This window comes from Diadema setosum, chromosome 17 (assembly GCF_964275005.1).
Source record: "Diadema setosum chromosome 17, eeDiaSeto1, whole genome shotgun sequence".
Taxonomy (NCBI): Eukaryota; Metazoa; Echinodermata; class Echinoidea; order Diadematoida; family Diadematidae; genus Diadema; species Diadema setosum.
In genome coordinates, this window is record NC_092701.1 from 37465497 (window position 1) to 37485808 (window position 20312).

Genomic DNA, 20312 nt, shown 5'->3' on the forward strand with positions numbered 1-20312 from the left:
GCCGTCAGCTCATTTAGGGCAGGTATTCACCTCAAGTTCTCCGTCTTCGTCCTACTTCATGAGTAGCCGAATAGTGGGGACATCGAAACACTGGAGACTAACGGTTGTAAAAGGATCAGTAGATGAGTTCCATCGTGAAATCGATTTTCTCTGCCTTTGCATGTATACGGAACAAAAGATGGTTCGGCATATGAAAGCTTGAGACCGACTTGAAGACCCCTAGCTCGTCTACTATCACGGCTATATACAGTAGTTGCCCCGGGAGATCCCACGCGTAACGTTCTGGATCGAGTATGTACACTCCCTGGTTTGCCAAGATAGTTTTCTTGAAAGTTATCCAGCACGTTTGCCTGGCGAGAAGAGAGTTCCTGTTTTCATATTCACCCAATGGGGGTATAGTACGTCATCGCATAAGATGCTAAATTTGATCTTACCATTTTGTTGATGCGCACACAGAGAAGGAATTCGATGAGGGACATGTGAAATAGTTGTTCGTGACACATTGACCCTGCGGTCAACTGCACACTGGATTCCTCTCCGAGGCAGCAGGTACACCACTAACCCACGCCCTCTGAACTCCTGCTCGCAAGAAGCAGCTGTATGGAAACTGCATTCTGTGTGTATATGTTCTCCTGAAATTATCATCGGCCCGAATGATGTATAGATTTTTGATAAATGACTGCACATTGTTCTGTAATAGTTTGGATGTGGAACCTCTCCTTATACGTGACGATGCTCTGACTATCTTCGTCATGCTCCGTGGTCGTAGTCATGATGCTCACTGATAAGAACGCTACCTTTTCAGAAGGATGTTTTCATTACGAATTGTATTAGTGTCAAGACGGATACACGGATCGGTGTGAGGTAGGTCCCTATAGAATTCTGACATCACATATGAATAGTGCTCATTATTGTACTTCAAGTATGACGAATTGCACCATGTTTGTTGGCATGTGTATCATACCTTGGCGGCGATTTGGAATCAAGCCAGTTTCGATATGTTCACATTATGGCTATAGGTTTATATTGTGAATCCCTTGAAAACGCACTAAACGTTATCTGCTTAAATTATGATTTAAAAAGGATTTTAAAAATGGATTTAAAAAGACATCCAACCCAAAGACTTAATTGGCACTATATGTTTGCAGTTTAACAAGCTACGCAAGATTTTAAAATAACACCTGTCTTGCTTGCGATTATAAATTAGATGTAATAAATGTATTAAAGCATTACTGCATTCGTATTGAAGCTCTATCCCGTGTCATAAATTGATTCGGGTAGGAGGAAAATTAAATAAACATGTAGAGCAGTGAAAATGTTATTTAGATATAAGCATATAACATGCTTTCATGAAACAGCAGCATTCCAGTTGCTTTACCCCTCGCATTATAGATAATTCCTGGGGATATTAAAATGCTTCTTATTAAACATAGTTCTCTTTATTGTCGAATGGTATTATAGTATCTTCACTTTTTATTATTTTGAATTTCTATTTTCAAACAAATGTACCGACTTTTCTTTCAGCCTAAGTGTCTCCATAGACAAGATATTCGGTTTAGGTTGCTTTTCCCCTATATTCTGCCAGCCTCATACTCACCGGAACAAGTGACCCCAATATTTCCCGGGAAGAATCTTCAATTCTCCACATCAACTCCCTTCGCTTCCTAGCTGATATGCATGTGATCCGCTCATCTATGACACTAACCTCTTCACACCTGCTGCTTGATCTGTTGCTTTCATCTTGTCTTCCTCATCTCTCCTGCTCTATGCTATTATTTATTGTGTTGATTCTTGTCTGTTGTCTCCGGCTTGACCTATGACCACATTAGTAGATGACAATCAGTGTTTTACTAAATTTCTGCGAATCTAACGCAGTTCTCCAGGACTGGAGGAAGTCAACAAAAGAAGAAGATGCCATTTTCATTATAAATACGGGTACAGCAATGTTGATTCAATAATTGATGACTGAACGATAAGACCCACTTGATTCGACCTCTTAAGCTTAGATGAGATCAAATCGTTACTGTCCTTGTCTGCTGTCGTCATCGGCATCACAAAATTAGTATCCCAGAAATTCATTAGCATTCTCCTTACAAAAGGTCGATCAAATCTAGGCAAAAAAAAAAAAATATACATCCCATAGCATTTGGGAGAAGGTGTCTTGCTGTTGCCACTGGTCATATCAATATTCATCCGGTCACGTGATGAACTTTCAATCATTAGCGCATGCAGTGATATTTGTTTCGCCAGATGTTACGCTAGGTCTGGATCAGATATACTTTATGACAACGTGTACTAGTAACTTACACCTTACGTAAAACAAAAAATTGCCTAAATCATAACTGATCAAAGGTCTGAATTTCTTAGTGAGATATTTTGTGTTGACAATGAACACTGTCTACACCCACTACGGTGCCAATGAATGGGTGTAACTACATTTTGTAATTGATCTGAACTCAATTCATTTCAGGTCTTCAATGAACCTGCTTCCCCATCGATTGACTCGATGTCGACGCCGCTGTCCATTTACTCGATCACCGCTCCTCGCCATGCGGTCGACTCCTCCAGCGGCGATGAGTCCGCCGAGGAGATCGAGTGTCCGTCGTTCGTGCGGGACAAGACGATAACGAGAGCGCTGAACGATTACGAGGATACCGCTGAAGACGGACAGGAGCCTTACTTTACCTGGGACGCCACCACGATCTCACAGCATCTTGCCAAATATCTGGACGACCTGTGCGGTTGGGTGCCGGACGCTAGACTGCAATATCGTCGCGTTCCGAGCCAATCAAAGAGTGGTCAGAAGAACCACGGAGGTGGAAGCTCGAAGGGCGGGTCCCGCACAGATTCCGACACGCATCCCCGCCGGCTTTCAATCACATCTCGTGCCTCGAGTCGTATGAAGACCATGGCCATTGAATTCGAGTTTCGTCATTACCACAACCCCAAAAAGTACATGGAGCAATATCGGAGGTTCCACACATGTGGTGGCCCTTTGGAAAAACTAGCTGCACAGGACACAGCGTGTGGAAGAAAGAGGAGTATTTACTATGCTGGCGATGCCTCAGCACATGCTGGCTTCAAGCCAGATTTGGCCCAACCAAAACCTGAACCGCGACTTGCAGCGCAGCAAATCGCTGCCGCAGCGGCAACTGCTGAGCGAGTGGAAATGCAACGACTTTCGCAGTCAAGACCGCGGCACAATTCGGACTCAAAGACTGAAAATCAACCCAAAACGGAATCAAACCACGCCGGGGCGTCGACTGCCCTCCCTCCACCTTCAACCGCTCCAAGCGCACCCGCACCAGCCGACGGCCCGGCAAGTGAAGTGTCTGGTACGACTCTACCGCGATATTGCTCTCTCACAGAGGCCGCCTCGCGCAAACGTCAAACTTTTGCCCATTGGTCACCGGGCCTGATCAAGGATAACTCCCGCTCCGTGATCTCCAAGTTCGTCAAGGACAACGAACACCTTCTCATGCCTAGCATTCCGCAGAGTCTGACCGTGACAGCAGACGTGTCGTCACAGTCCGCCAAGCCGCAGAGCAGGAGTCCGCCTGGCTTGAGACCGATGACCACCGCGGCATCCCTTGGGTCGAGGGCATCGAATGGCAATGTCCGGAACGGTTCGCCATCATCCAATGGTTTAACGGATCAAGCCAACACCATCCCACAGCACGGCCCACCTGTGGGACAACACCCTTTTTGGAAGCCCTCCGTAGTCTCACAATTCCCTGCTACCGCCGACAACCACACTCTACCCGTTGCTTTCGGGTAAGTTGTTAGGCCTAACTTTGGCACTTTAGAATATCACATGTAAAAACTCAAATCTTGTGCATTAACGTTCATTTTGATAACCTTTCACGACCAGAGAATATCAAATAGAAAAACGAAAATCATGTTTATTAACGTCCATTTTGATAACCTTTCACGACCACGGCACTTTCTTTCATAAGATAAGTCCGTAATCATCAGTTATCCTTTATCACCATATTATATTTACGTCATTTTGTACGGCCCCCTATCCAGAGAAACTTAACAGTGTCATTGTGCGCTTCCAAATTAACTGCATTCTGTTGATTTTGTGTTTGTTTTCTTTTGGCAGCGAATAACTCTGGATTCCGCGAGATTTTGATATATAAGTAATACTGACTGGTTTTATGCCCGCACCCGTGTCCAGATGATGTTTCCGGTATTATTAACTTAGTTACTCAAAGAGATATCATTATAGACGCACCACGACGCTAATAGTGAGCATATAAAGTGTCTGGTTGGAATCATACACGGGTAGCAATGAACATACATTACAGATGCACAATAAGTGCAAAAGAAATTCGACACCGGAATTCAAAAGTTGGATATAACTCTATACAGTAGGCCTACGTCCACTTGAAACAAATACGTAACACCACATTTTTCATAAATGACGCTTATCTGCTGGAGTATAATAATAATTTCTTTTCAATCAACCGAATTGTGACAGTTCATGCAATTTGCTCCTAAATGATTAAGATTTTGCGAGAACTTAGCCATTTTGTGAGAACTTCGAAGAGCATAATACCATGACACTCAAAGGAGGTTGGTTTTGATCCGAGCTGCTGGGAAAACATAAAAATCAGTAACAATTTAGAAACAATCATCAAAATTCAAGAAAACACCGATTTAATTCCATTAATCGGTTCAGGTGTCCTCACACATCGTCTCCAATCATGCCACGAAAAGGCACTTTTGGAGTACATAAAAGAAGAGAATTCCCAGACAATCGGTACTTCATAGATCACATGACCAAACACGTGACCAATCACAGAAGTATTTAATGTAGAGATGTTCATAATATAATGACACTTTACTAGGTCATTTCTCCATTTATTTTCCAACCAGATTTGTATAGAACTGTTGGATACTTTTTTTTTTACAATGTGCGTGCTGTGTTCAAAGTCATCAAAGAGAAATCCTTTGCGCGTGCTCATCGAACAAAACGTGTATTTTGACGAATGTCTTCAGCAAATGATTTTTTTTTTTAATGTTATCATCAGTAATAAATACACTCAGGAGTCTTTAATTACATGAAGATATACACACTAAAGAGAGAGTGAGAAAGAAGGCGAGAAAAAGACAAACGATCATCTTCCTGAATGTTGTCTTCTGCTAAGCTCTCTGTGATTTTAAAACGTAATTCATCGTCAGTTGGAGAGAGCCCTGTTGCTGTTTTCATTTTGAGTGCTAAGACCTTTCGTTTCGTGATCCTATAAAGGCTGTATACGGTCTAGACCCGGGACCTGGGTCGATACTCTGTATCTCCTGAGGTTTCAAAATTTAAATGGTAGCGGGCTGGAAAGACAACAATCGATTGCACGATTCAAACTACAATGACGTGAAAGAAGGAAGAAAAATCAATGTTTTCCTATTGGTCTGGCACCTATCGCGTAGTGATATGCTCCAAGGGCGATGCTAAATCTATGCCTAACAACTTATCTTTATATCTCTGTTTTAGTAAATATTTTGTAAGCCTCTATGAAACTTGCAGTAGGCCGTATTTACGATTTTACTGGCTTTTGGTATATCTGTAGTTCTATAAGAAAAGTTTGTATATATTTTTTCTTTTATATGAACTAAAGAAGTATACTATGATGAGTATATCACTTCGTTTGGAAAGCTGGAAAGAGTGTGTGAGCTTAAGTACTACCACCCAGGGGAAGATTAGAATCGATATTCTTAAGAAACCATACATAATTGTCTCCGCTGACGGCTTTGTTAATTTTGAGGATCCTAAACAATATCAACAACAGGAATGAAAATTTGAGGAGGCTGCTATAATAAAACTGACTTCTACACGCCTTCTATATAGACTTCTTATGTAATAAAGTACAGTCTGACTGAAAGCAAAAACGCTCTTTCAGCAAATCGGACGTTTACAGATAACGAACAAAATGATACAGGATAGAATCTGAGCATACATGCGACTGCAAAAATAACGGTCGCAAATGCTTCCAGGTACCAATTTTAATGTGAGAATCAATTACATTGTAGGTACCTGTCAAATCGAGACCATTTTTGCAGTAAAATCTCTTGCCCCGTGAAAAGCAAACAGAATAGATCTGTACTTAGGCATCGCACTATAAAGCAAGTGGAAGTAAATAGGCCACTTTCCAACTGTCACGCGACCGTTTCTAATATATATGCCAAATCAAATTCCAATGGCTAGTTACTGCTTATAAAACAAGCTGCTGATTGGATACTCAACATGATTTCCGAGGAGTTCGAGTTTTTCGTTATCAAACTGCTATGGTACGACTCATCGTGTTTAAACATTATCAACGACTGATGACAGTATCGATAATTAGAAACGATCGTGTGTGTTTTTTTTTAATGACACAGAGAGTGATGTGCGTTCCTCGTCATATCACAGGTACAAACTGCTGTCTGCTGCTGTTTTACTACTCTGTATGATTAGAAGAAGAATAAAAAGTAGGCCTACACGCAGTTGGAGTCGTGCCTTAACGGCGACACAGTGACGTACTAAGTAATACACATCCACATTGTATTCACTTACAAATAAACTTAATAATATATTTCATTAAAGCTAAATCCTCGCGAACATTCCTGAAGGACACTTTGTAGATGGGGATATGGCTAAAACAAGTTAGACTTGAAGTTATTATCAAATATCGACATTGCCGAAATACAGACATCATTAAAAACTTTCATAACTTCGGGATTCTATCACTTTTTGTCCCATTCACTTTCATCTGAATGAAGTGTAAAAGGGGTTTGATGGCATCTTTCTAATACCGAATATTTTCTATGATACAATGTGAATGGTGCATTGCGCATACTCAATGTCGTAAATTGTATGGCAGTTGTTTTGTGTGTATGTATACTTCATGGGAATGGTGTTTGATCTCATTTCATCCGGTGTTTTCTTCATATTTTCATTTTATGCTCACTATTATTATTTCATAACTACGTTACGTTATGTACCCTACACGGAAATATATGGCTATGTCATGGGGTATTTTTCTTTTTCTGTTTGATCATTCGACGAGGGAACTTTGATGTGATTCTTTCATATCTCTCCCTCCCTTGGTTTCGCCAGTATTGTTTATTTGTGTGGGTAGAAGCTAACCAAGGGCCTGTGTTCATATTGTTGTCTAGTTACATGCACTCCAGGACCCAGGCAGTGCACACAGATCGTGGGGTAATATTCATCCGCTTCTAGACTCTTGGCAAACTTCTACTGGTGATTGGGTCACCCCTTGCTGACGTCACATATCACGTGTGTGACACTTTCCAAATTTCAATTCTCTCACCTGCGGCAATTCACAGCTTGCCCTGTGTTACTCCTGACCGTGTCATGTCCTATCTCGTACTCTTCAAGCGTCATGTTTGTCTGTATCGTCCTGTTTTGAGTGTCATCTGTGACCCATGTCAGAACACAATATTTCTTGGTTGAGGGTGAGTGTCGATCCACATCACAGCACATTTCTTGCATTTTTTCTTATTTCTATCCACGGCTTTTATACAACCCTCCCCACCCCCCCCCCCAAAAAAAAAAAAAAAAAACACACACAAAATACTACTACCACAGGACCGCATACGGATACTTAATGCCAAAGTAAGGTAGGTGTGGTCTACTGTTATACAGTCACTAGTGTGGATAACCAATTTCTGTGGAAATATTATCTAGTTGTCTGTTTGATAAAGACCAAATTAAATTCAAATTTTCAGCGAAAAAGTTCATCATGGTATCTCGTAAAACGAATTTAATTCAGACAAACCTTCAAACAACACAGAATTTAATTCAACATGCGTATTATTTCCTTACTGATAATTTACACAGAACACTTGAAAAAAAAAAAAAGATCAGTAATTGGACAATGTATTTCTCAGCTTTTTAAGCAAGAAGGGGATGCAATTGTCTTCCGTACTTTGGCAGAGTTTCCTATGAAAAAAAAGTCCTGCAAAACTCGCTCGCCATAATACACAGGTTCTTTTTTACCTATCGGAAATTGGTTATCCCTCGTAAATCCATTGAGTGTGATATAATCATGGTAACGGTGACGGGAAAATCTGACTGTGCTGCATTCACCTATGTGTGCAGTTTTCTTTTCATTCTTAGTGTCAAACAAAACCAATATTAAACATGTCAAAACATGAAGACAACAAAATGATTAGCGATTCATACAAAAACACACCTTAAACAAGGATTGAATTTGATCGGGAACACCTTGTGATCGATAATACAATGTACATCCATGGATTAATCAGATTCTAGAATGACTTTTGCGATGATTAGCCTGTCACAATCAACCTTAGGCAAATCTCAGATTATGAAAGAGTTAGTGACCTATCAAAATTACAGTCCCTGTACATGTCCATTATCTTCAGAAGCAATGTACACGGGAGGAAATAAAAACAGGTAATATCCACTCTACAATACTATACCATTGTATACAGTGTATTGCATTGTTTGTTTATGATTACAATTTTTACACTTCTCCACACACGTATAACTGACAAGCAAAACAATCAACAATGCTAACATGTTAACCGATAGTCTCTTACAAAATGTCGCCTTTAAAACTAATTGCTGCGGTTTGCATGGTTCATAACCATACCAACGTGTTCAACGGAGGTTCAACGTATGATGTGCCACGCCCTGTAATATATCTGTGAATGTGTCTGTTCCATTACTTGTCCCTCTTATTCAGCGACGTGCTCTATGATGCTTCATTTATACACTCAATGCATGTCGGTCTGTTTTTCCTGCGCGAATCTCACAGATTTGTCACCCGTTTGCCCAAATACGATTTGCAACCGATTGACGAAGAGCTGTCAGACTGCGATGATTGGTACGAGTGTCAAATCAGAACCAATAAAATTTAGTCTAGTTTTCCTCAATCCTTCGCTTTCATTCATAGCAAACTATCCCCGTCGACGCTATGACCCTATTGTTTTCAATAACTCACCTTTAAAGGAAACCACAAGTCCTCGTCAAGTTTGTAATACCTAACGAATCATGTTTGTAAATTTTGCGTAAGGTCGGGTAAGAAATGAGGGGATCACAGCGAATTGGGAACTTTAGCTTTAAAGGGCAGGAGTCAATTTTGCAAACAATTATCCTTCTGTTTTGTACATTGATTTCTTCATCCATTTTCTACTGTAGGACATAATCTCCTCTGTGTACAAAAGCAATTCGGTATTCTAGACTTAGAATAAAGTTGGATCATATAAACAAGTCAATCAAAAGAACTAAGAATTTATTGGAAATATGAACAAATGATCAGAGTTGTTAAAAGAAAAAAAAAAACTTCCCAGATTTATGGCTTTTTACATTCAGGTATAGCTTTTGTAACTTGAAATTGAATTTATTTACAAATGGTATATCAATTTTTCCATAAAAGTAATCCAAAACGAGAGTGTTGGTTTCCTTTAGACAAGGAGGTTCATTCTGCGAAATTTTGCACTTGTCTCATCACCACGGACGCACCGCAAACTTTTGTACTTATACCCTGATGCCAACAATGTTGATAAGAATCTAATGAGAATGATAAAGATGATTAAATGAAATACGATCAAAGTAACAACTATAAATTCTATGGCCTTATAGATGCTATTATTGAAAAGGTTATCACCTTTCTAATTTGCACCTGACAAATACAAACGTATGCAGTGCGCCCAAGACATAGTCAAAATGATCGCTCCATGAACTTCCAACTCGGTTGTGCTACGGTGATAATACAATCTCTGTCCTTTTAGCTGTAACTTAGTTTTACATAGCCAAGGTTTCTGTTCGAAGGTTGGACTTTTCAGTAGTATTAACATCTACTCGTATGTTGTCCTGTATGTATGGGTGGCATAGTAGCTCAAACTGTGTCACACTCTCGAGGCTTTACTGTTAACCCGTTTCCCATGCCTACGTTTGTGCGTATAATACCTATTAACATGAAGTGCTTGTAACATGACATTCTGTAATACGTGGGTAAGCTTTTACTTTACTTCCAACAGTACAGAATGATCCTTAGGACTTAGCAAGAGGTTGCATATTTCGTCTGCCGATTTTAGCTGCACGCTATATTGTGTTACCATGGTAGCACTTCACAACGTGCAGTCGGACATCGGCCTCGGTCTAAAGAGTATCATGGCATTGAGCTGCTGTCAATATAATGCATACACAGATTACACACTGTATTATATTCTTTCAATATTTTAATCTGACATCATCCTCCAACACTAATCATTGTCTATCACAACATACATCGGCCAAAGAGTCAAATTTTTCGTAATCTTGTGTCAATCTTTCTTCTGATCTAAGAACAAGTTAGACCCTATACAAGTATACTGTAAGATTAAAGTCATGAGACTGGGTGCCTGACAAAGATCACTGCAAAGTGCACCCACAAAGCTATTTCTCTGTGTGAGGACTGTTAACTCTTTTGACACCCGTTTTGAACAAAGCACTGGAAATAATGTAGGTCTATGCCGAGAATGCAATGAAAACACTTTTCATTCAATCGAGGAGGAAGGCATGGAATCTGACAATTTGGGCATTACTTGAATTATCGTCACAGTCACTTGCATCTATACATAGCTGTATGAATTTGATATATGATTTATAAAATCACGTCTACTGTTGTACCTGGCATCAGTGTAATGTTTGCTGTTGTAATAACTTTTCATTCATAAAGTTATAAATAAATTGTACTGTGTGCCTTGTTTAGATTCTTCTTGTTTGGCATCTAAGAACTTAAAAAGGGACTGTACAGTACTGGTTGAGGTGGGGATTCATGTTTTGAACATTCCTAAGTGAGATAATGAAAAGCCTCTTATGAAACATGATAATTTTAAGAAGGATCCAACGTTTATTTGATGAAAATTGGTTTTCAAATGGCTGAGATATCCCAAAAAGTGCTAATAATAAAAGGCGACATGCCACAACTTTATTAGGATCTCTTTGTTTCACGTTGTTTTTGGATATCTCAGCCATTTCAAAAGCGAATTTCATCGAATAAACTTTTGATACCCCTTAGAACTGCATGCTCTTTGACATCTCATAGAGTGGTTTCTGAATATCTCGCAAAACGTTAAAAGCTAAATCCTCAACTCGACCGGAACTGTACACACCCTTTAACGTTACATAACTCCACATTTCACATTTAGTTTTGTGATTTCTGTTGTACTAAAACTCGTTTTTGCAGTGATAACAAACCACTCACAAATTGATTGCTCAATTGATATACTAGTAAGTTGAAACTGAGACTGGACAATCCAGGGCATACTTGGCGATTGTGAGTTAAATAGCAATACTATAGAAAACGATGACCAAAGAAAGAAAGAGAAAGAGAGAGAGAGAGAGAGAGGGGAGAGAGGGAGAGAGACACTGACAGGCAGCGAGATTAGTTTCATTCAGTCGGAGGTCCTTAGTTTTGAGGATATTAGATAACTTGAGGATAAGCTCTATGGGGCGCCAAGTGTCGCACGGTCGATTTCATTAAAACACCGACCGTGCGACACTTGGTGCCCCATAGAGCTTATCCTCAAGTTATCTTATCCTCGAAACTAAAGACCACCGACTGAACGTAACTATTGTCTCCGTGATAAATGAAGGGGACAGGAATTCATATTTTGTCCTCAAAGTGAATCAAAGCTGCTCAGCTCAATTGGGTTTATCTGTTCAATGAATTTTCTGTCAAACTAAACACACTGAATTATAGATAATGATACACTATTTGACACGGTAATACGTGTATATCAAATAATGTCGAATTAGTGAATTTTGTTACACTGCATGCAAACTGTATTGTAGAGGGAGGCGTATGATGCTCATGTTCATTTGCGTAATAGTATTCCCGAACCTCATCTTGTTTCGATTTGCAACTTGCGACATAAATACTTCTGAAACACTAGTTTGCTTCGCAAAATGATCTGTAAATCAACGCCCTTATCAACTTCCAATATGAAAATGGCGAGTCAACTAGAAAAGAAAGGGAGGGAAGGAAAATATAACTTAATAATACTTCTTCCATCATGGAACAGGACGTTATACATTGCTAAGTATGATATGTTTGAATAAAACTGGTTAAGTGTATAAACAATTTACGGTTATGCCATCTGTTGAGCCAGAGATAAAAACTGATTTCAACATAACACCATCTTTACACTGGTATTACTGGTTACAAACAGCATTTCTAATGTACTTTGTGTGTGTATAAATTGCACATCCGCCTTAACAGGGACGTAGCACCAAACCATTTTACTGGTGCCACACGTGATGACAGTTGCTATGGATACCACCCTGAAACCATGGGAACGCCAGACGGGTCTGTCTTCAGAGACTTCTACTCTCATCTCCTTCAAGCGGCGCATTACTTACGAGTGGCGGGCAGGCAGGTATGGGGATGATTACAAACTTTCGTGCTATCATACACACTGGACAGAATGGTCTCCTACAACACTATCTCCTGCTGTTATGTTCACGTTATCAAAGTTTAGAAATACCAACAACGCTATGAATGTTTATGTATGACAATTTTTGGGGCAATAGTTACATTATTATCATTGCATTATTGTTATGATTATTGTTGTAATGATCATCATCATTATGAGAATGTGTCGCAGCTCAGCACATGTCAAGTACGCATTTTCTATTACTTGCTGTTCACAATTATACTTTTTTTTTCCTTCTACATTGATTATGCCAGTGCGATCGAAAAGAGTTTAAGTATGTACATCGTATATGGGTCAGACTTTTTCCTCAACTTCTTGAACACCAAATTTTTTGTTGTATCTAACCACCAGAGATCAATCGACAAAACACAACAACCGTTGCGGCAACAAAGCTCGTCTGCGATCTACAAATCGCCGAAATTATCTGCAGCAGATGACAACTCCACAGACGCCAGTATTCCCGCACAGGTTGTTCACACCAGCCATGGACTCGGCATTCGCGGTCAGCGGCTGAACTCTGCCGCATCGTCAATAGCATCTCGCTCTGCTACATGTAAGTCGGCTGGCCCTCTGTCTAGCAGCGGGTCATCACAGTATGTTAACGCTCCTGCGTTCAAAAGTACTCATCCTCCAAAGCAATCATCTACACCGGTTAAAATAACTTCTCAGCACGAGACCAACTCTCCAACTACTTTCTCACGAAAGAAATACATTTCTATCGACTCACCGACGTCAATGAACACAGGAGAGATATCGAAGACTGGTACTTCAGGAGCCGACAGCAGCACTGAACCCATTAGCAAGGATCGCATCACTAATAATCACATGGAACGTGGGAAAGGGAATGTCTATCACATATCAATACCAGAAAAACCATGTCGTACAGAGAGCACACCTACGCACATCAACAAGGCCGCACTTTGCCAAGCGGTAAGTAGTAACAGCTGTGAAATTTCTCCTCTCGACGAGTAGGGTGGGGTCCCGTAACGTCTGGTCTGGCACAAGTTTATAAGGGTGAATCACTTTGGTAATAATTCATACTATTGTTTATTGTAGCCTAATTGTTAGTGGTCATTGTAGCTCTACGCCAAAATTTTGTGACATTTTGAAGAAATTGTTACTGGTGAAATGCTTTTTTTTTTCTCTTTTTTTTTTTTGCTTCATTTCCATCTGAGAAGATGGCTGGATACCCCATATTCAGCTGCAATAGCTGGTCATCCAGTTGGATGACAAGCGGGACCACTTCACTGGGTCAAACACCCTGCTCTTTGCGATGAATACAGTGGGTTTTTTTTTTTTTTTTTGCATGCCCAAGTTGTGACTCTCTCACACACAGGATCTCCATTTCATGCCTGACCGAGCTAGGACAGAGTGTTTTGCCTCTCACTAGAGGGGATGGTATGATTACACCCAGCATAGCTCAGTGGGACCGGGGTATCGAACTGGGGTCCTTTGGATCATGAGGCAGACGCGCTTCCGACTGAGCTAACTCACCGCCCTGTTCTGAAACATTCAACAGTCGTCCTACAAATATAGCTCTATCACCAATACTTAAGATCACTCAAATGAAGGCTCACAAATGTCCCGTGATTTCACAATCTGTGTGAAGTCAAAGTAGCACCATTAATTTATCTGTGTCTCAGTGTTACAAATAGGCCTTCATAATATACACTTTAAGTTCTAATATCTTTTATACATGTATAAATGTACTGGACATTTAATTATCCAGAAAACAATATAGTTGCATTAAGATCTCATTGCAAAAAATCTAATAATTTTTCGGTCTGAAACTTCACATTCCCTGTTGCATTTCATCTCTCACGAATTCTGGAAGAAGACAGTATGGGTCAGGATGCAGCAATGTGTAACCAAGGGGGTAGGAGTGGGGCTATTTCTGTTATGACATTACATGTTACATACCCTCTGTCATCCTACTAACACACAGACAAACATTCCTTTAGTGGTCACTACCTCTCTCTACATCCTATCCTACAAACACATTTACAGACAAACATTCCTTTGGTTGTCACAACCTCTCTCTACATCCCATCCTATAAACACACAAATATCGTTTGGTTGTCACTACCTATCTTTACATCCTATCCTACAAACATACTTACAGACAAACATCCCTTTGGTGGTCACTTCCCTCTCTACATCCCATCCTAAAAACACACTTACAGACAAACATCCCTTTGGTTGTCATTGCCTCTCTCTTCATCCCATCCTACAAACACACTTACAGACAAACATTCCTTTTGCTTCTCTCTCTACAGGTCTGTCTGGAGTCCGTCAGCAAGGAAGCTATAGCTATTGGTAACACAGGTCAGGTCAAGAGATGAGGTCCAGTGATGACCACTCCCATCTCTGGACTGTGCATGATCAAATTATGGGTACCAAAAAGCCTGAAGGATGTGTCTGGAAATCCTGCTGAAGAATCATACTGGAACATTTGCAGGTCCGATGACAGTGTCCATATAGGGTGGACACACAAAGCAATAACTGCATTTTCTTGCAAAATTTGGTCCCTTTGTTTTCAAAATGAGTTGAAGTACTAGTACTGTGCAAAGGGACTATACAATATGCAAGCAACATCAGACATACTCAACACACATTATTGCTTGTTGTATAGTGCACTCCCATAAAACAAACACAATTATAATAAAATTCCGGTTACAACAATGTAAGAATTCAGGTTGCAACATTATCGGCTCTATGTATTTTATTGTTTATTTGTTCGGTTATGATGAAATTTCAACAATTAACAAAAGAAAACTGCCAGTCCCGAGGACTTCGTTGTAATGGGAGTCCACTGTATAGTATTACTGATTTATCACAATACATGTGCAAGTCTGCTGTTATGTTGCAATGCCAAAGAAGCCATTTGTGACTGTGCCATAGATTTACCTGATGGACGATTTCACATTTTAATAGCCAACAGGAATCTACCACATTAATGCCTTTGATTTGCCCACTTTAGTAAATTGACCAAAGTGATGAGACCGGTACAGCTGAAAATACAGTGTCATATTACCTCTTGGTGCTGTACCAGAAACAGTCAAAAGGATGGAATATTTGATGAGGTGATACCCAAAAGATCCAAGTACATCTTGATGCACAGAAATGTTTGCACATCATTTATGTAAAGTAGATGAATTATTAGTTTTTCATTAAAGCAAGAGAAAATTCAGGTTCAGTTCAGGTTCAAGCTAGCCCCTTGCCCATGTACAAATGTCTGTGTGTGTATGCATGTTTATGTTTGTGTACGTGTGCATATGTTCATGCCCGACGGGCCAGTTTTTTTAAATTTCATATAGATAGCCAGTCAAAGTTACACACACTCTAATCTCAGTGAAAACAAAACTTCATATTAAAAATCCTTGACAAAAATCAATTGTTCTCCTGTTTATGATGCATTTATTAAGTTACATCACTATGGTTGTGTCACAGTCGACTGATATACGAAACATTTTACACAGTGTATGTGGGTTTACTATTCAAGACCTGCATGGTAATGGATTTGATCTGGATAAATTGCCAATATCGATGTTATTGAGCAATAAGTTTTTGCTTGTCTCCCTGAGAAAGTCAAGGGGAAAAAGTCATATCACAGAAACAAAAATGTGCAAAAAGAACTTCTGAGAGCTCAATTTCACAATCTCAGAAATATTGCAGAAAAATTCAGTAATTTTCCTGAAATATGGATTTGTAGTTTATGAACATGCATGAATGAAATAGGAATTTACATAATACATATTTATTTTTTTCTGTATTTGCCCAAATTCTTGAAAAGTTCATGCAGGTACTTGGTGATCAGGTTCAGTATGCAAGACAAATAGAGCAAAATTTCAATTGATACTTTGTATCATCATGCAGTCTCACTCTGTTTTTTTTATTTAATAGGTTTTACTTCAGTCTCTTGTTCCTCTGTCACATTTCTCTTAATATTACCAATATCGTTTCAATAATTGTATAATAAATTGACAAGATGTGCAGTGACCTACAAATATTGACAGCATGCATACTAAAGCACCCTTGCCTTGGAAATTCTGAAGAGTTTTCACAAAGATCAACAAAATGCACATTTCAAAAATTGCTTGTCATTCTATATGACAAAACTAAATGCGTTATGTCATATCGTCGCTGGGGTGACAAGACCTTGTATCTGCAATTTTGGTGAAAATGACTTTTTTGGATCAATAGTCAAATAATGGGTTAAGTGATGTCCTGTCCAATTCCCAACTGTCTTACTCAAAAAAATGAAGCCACCACGGCATGTCAAAGGAAAGGCTATCCCATTCACCACAGTGCTTTGGTCGCCATGTTTTTTCGCTCTCCTGAACATCTGACATTTTGTAGATACGAGGTCTTGTCGCCCCAGTGATGATATGTAGTATTTGAGCAAAAATAAATTTAAAAAAAAGAAAAAAAAATCACGAGGACGTTCAGCCCCAGATTTAAATTGTAAGGCTTGTAAACCCTGACAGGTCCATGCTTGGACATAATATTCACAAAATCAGTGAATCAGACATTCTGCTACTCTAGTGTGTGTCCTGTTTGTCTTAAATCTGCATTCAAGACAGGAGCCTTGAAAGAGGGAATTTACCCTGCAAAGAGTCAAAATTTCATCAACTGTTTGAGAGAGTGTGAACAAAAGATCTTCAGGTACATGTCACTGATATGTAGACAACTTCATCGAGGTAAACTTTGATATGATGTCTGGCTCCACAATGTAAACTTGTAAACACGAGTGACATGTTAGTATGCTACAAAACAGTTACTTTGCTCTTGTTGCAGTTTTACTCTGAGTCAGGTATTGTAACAAGATTCTCTGATCAGATACAGAGGTTGTTGGTCTATTGGACCACTGTTATGCATATTGATAATTATATGTTTGGAGAAAACATGACCCTTTTCACTTCTTATATTGCCATATTGCTTCACTGACAGAAGTTGCCATCACTTAATAATGTAGAATATTATGAAGCCAATGATAAGTAGCTATTTGCATCTGCCTGTAAATATCATGTGTATTTACTGACAGCAGTATTAAACTTTGCTTGAACTGACAAGATGTACCTTTGATATTACATAATTTCTATTTCAACAAGCTGAAGACAGCTTGCATTTCAATAAATATGATATTTTCTTATGCAATAATCTAAGCAGTTCTCTGCTCTTGACTGTTGATGTTCAATACCATGCTCTTTTGAGAAAGCCAGTTTTAACACTTATTAGGACATTTCTTTTGATACATAAAGCCATCGCAAGCTTAACCTATGTGTAGGCTGTTAGGCAGCTATTGGATATGAATTTGCATATTACAGCACTAGCTTCTGATGCTCACTTGTTAAAAGTATGTTTGGGTACTTGTAATAAATGGCATCAAACCACTGTAACTGTGTTGCCCCCTCTATCACCTGCAAAACAAGCTGATTCCACAAACTCACCCAATCTTTCTGGTGGCAATATTTAATCTTCATAGCAACAGCTGAAGGCAAGTGTTTTTTAACCAGGGAGATGTATATGTGCCAGCCTGTCAATGGTTTATATGTGGATGGAGTGTTGTGTGATGCAAACATTGAGCAGTCATATCATCAGCTGTCAAATACAATATTCTGTCACAAATAATCCTATCTCCAACAGCTTCACCTCTTCTGATGAAGGTGTTTCTTAAGGTTCACTGTAGGACAGAACTTGCCTGATGCTGCATAGGAAAAATGTCTAACTACTTAGTGTCAGTTTTGTTGGGTGATACCAGTTTAAATTCAGATGACAATCGCTCAAAGTCTCTAGAAAATATTTTCTGCCTCACTCCTTCTTGTTCATTGTTTCTCCAAGCTCCTCCAGAAGTTCTTGCTTGTAGTCGTCAAAGCCGCCATCTATCTCATTGATGGTTTGGTCCTCAATGACCCAGAGCTGGCAGTCTGTCTCGGTGATGAGGCGGGCATCATGGGAGACGATGATAACACCTATCAAAGAGTGATAACACTCATTCATCACACCATCCATAAATCATATTATTAGCAACAGACAAACAAGCATTCAGTGTTACTTTACTAGATAAAGGATAATTCCATCATCCTACCATAGCTGTAGACATAGAAAATTCTCTCTCCCTTCTATGTGGCCGGCATTCCTTTCATTTCTTGAGACACTCTTAATGCAATTTTATTAATGTACGTTGCTGACACGACCACAATATGAAGCCCAAGTCATGCTTTGTTCAAATACAGTTCATTTGAGTCAAATTTTACAGATCATTTACATCAAATTACCGAGTACAATGGATTCCAATGAATCCTTTACTATAATGTCTTCATTTGTGTATATTCATATATTCAGACTACAAATGTGCAATTTTGGTTTCTGTCTATTAAATAAACAAAGACAGGAGGCTCAACAAAGCTATATGTCAGTTACACCTCAAATAATCTGAACTAATGCTCACCTCCAGCATAGTGGTTAATGGCATCAGCCAGAGCATCAATAGACTCGATGTCCAGGTTGTTTGTCGGTTCGTCCTGTAGCAAGAAGGCATGATAGCAGTACATCCAAGTCAAATCTACAATAGTAGTCTATTTGGTGGCTTTTTTTTCCTCTGCATAGGTCATGAGCATTATATAAAACCTTTTTCTCTTTATCAGACTACAGTGTCTTAACCAGATAGAGAAATGAGAAGTCTATTTACGCTCTAAGTGTACGAATTAAAAAATTACTTAATGCAACACTTACATATGCTCAATTATCACACATATACCACAGAAAAGAATACAAAGATTGGCTGTTCTGTCGAAATTACATTTTTTTTTTTTAATCACTGAGACACTTCTCAGGTGTTGCTTTTTTCAGCAAATAATTATTTCAAACATGAAGTCAGCACAAAGGACCTCAAGGACACTCAAGAAAGAAGAAACTTCTACTTACAGAGTATAAAGAATGTAATGTATGACAGGACACAGAAAATGTATTTAATGTTTCAACAAAATGTACTGATACACAGTATACAACATATTTAAAGGCAAAAATCATATTAAGGATCAAACATGGACAACTTTGAGTGTGCATAATAAACCAAATGTCAAGAAAAAAAAATGACAAAACCATATTTTCCTATTTTTGTTGAAGGAAAAACAAACCTAATATTGTAAAAACAAACAACTTGGGAACTTGCATATGATGAAGCTGCAGGGTTTAGCATTCTGCAACAATGTACTGGAGATTATAAACAAAAACAACTAAACAGGCAAACAAACTGACCAATATAACAATGTCAGGCTGGCTCTGGCAAAGGTCAGCAAAGGCCACCCTGGACTTCTGACCACCTGATAGGTCCTTAGTCTTGATGGTGTGGGCATGGCTGACCAGTCCAAAGCGTCCCAGCAGCTTGCGGCAGTCCTGGTACTGTAAGTTATACTTGGTCTGGATGTAAGAGGATAGTCAGTCATGTGAGCAAAGCTTTATGTATTGAAAATAGAATCACGTTGCAATTCTTTTCTTGCCAGACAGGGATGATATTGAGGTTAAAAGAAAAAAAAAATGGAAATCAACATTTTCAGATGATTTCAATACACAGAAATAGAAAATGTGTATAGACAAGGGAGAAAACAGAAAATCAGATCTAAATTTACAGAACACCATAAGGAGGTAGAGTCTTTACTGACACACTACTGTGTAGAAGTGCTGGTGAGAGATATTACTGCTGTGATGTATGCAAGGAGAGGACTTTGATGGGTGTCTCCAGAAATGATTACCACAGCAAGATATGGAAGATTATGAATACCTTTGTGATATTTGAAGAATATAATGCATACCTCCAACAATGTAGCTATCAAGAGAATCATGTCATATGAAATATCATGTTC

The 20312-nt window shown here is 39.2% G+C and overlaps 2 protein-coding genes across 3 annotated transcripts in view; one reads left to right on the forward strand and one right to left on the reverse strand.

Moving 5' to 3' along the window:
• The first annotated feature begins 2506 nt into the window (after nucleotides 1-2506).
• Nucleotides 2507-14789, forward strand: LOC140240675 (uncharacterized). The gene is made up of 5 exons (XM_072320429.1): nucleotides 2507-3774; nucleotides 8784-8852; nucleotides 12234-12390; nucleotides 12799-13377; nucleotides 14724-14789. Exons 1-5 carry the CDS (start codon nucleotides 2507-2509, stop codon nucleotides 14787-14789), a joined length of 2139 nt encoding a protein of 712 aa, XP_072176530.1.
• Nucleotides 14790-15166: 377 nt separating this feature from the next.
• LOC140240967 (ATP-binding cassette sub-family F member 1-like) overlaps nucleotides 15167-20312 on the reverse strand; it is a 36509-nt gene continuing 31363 nt past the window's right edge. For both annotated transcript variants that reach the window (XM_072320741.1, XM_072320740.1), the window contains exons 26-28: nucleotides 19708-19869; nucleotides 18899-18971; nucleotides 15167-18419 (exon numbers count right to left, since the gene is read on the reverse strand). In XM_072320741.1, coding sequence (XP_072176842.1) covers nucleotides 18259-18419; nucleotides 18899-18971; nucleotides 19708-19869 — 396 coding nt within the window. In that variant the 3' untranslated portion in view covers nucleotides 15167-18258. The remainder of the gene's footprint in view (nucleotides 18420-18898; nucleotides 18972-19707; nucleotides 19870-20312) is intronic.

Excerpts from the sequence above, each read along its gene's own strand:
- LOC140240675 (XM_072320429.1), top strand. The coding sequence starts at position 2,507 with ATGTCGACGCCGCTGTCCATTTACTCGATCACCGCTCCTCGCCATGCG. Across the intron at positions 8,853-12,233 it reads CTGTCAGACTGCGATGATTG|GGACGTAGCACCAAACCATT; the intron begins GTACGAGTGTCA and ends CCGCCTTAACAG. Across the intron at positions 13,378-14,723 it reads AGGCCGCACTTTGCCAAGCG|GTCTGTCTGGAGTCCGTCAG; the intron begins GTAAGTAGTAAC and ends CTCTCTCTACAG.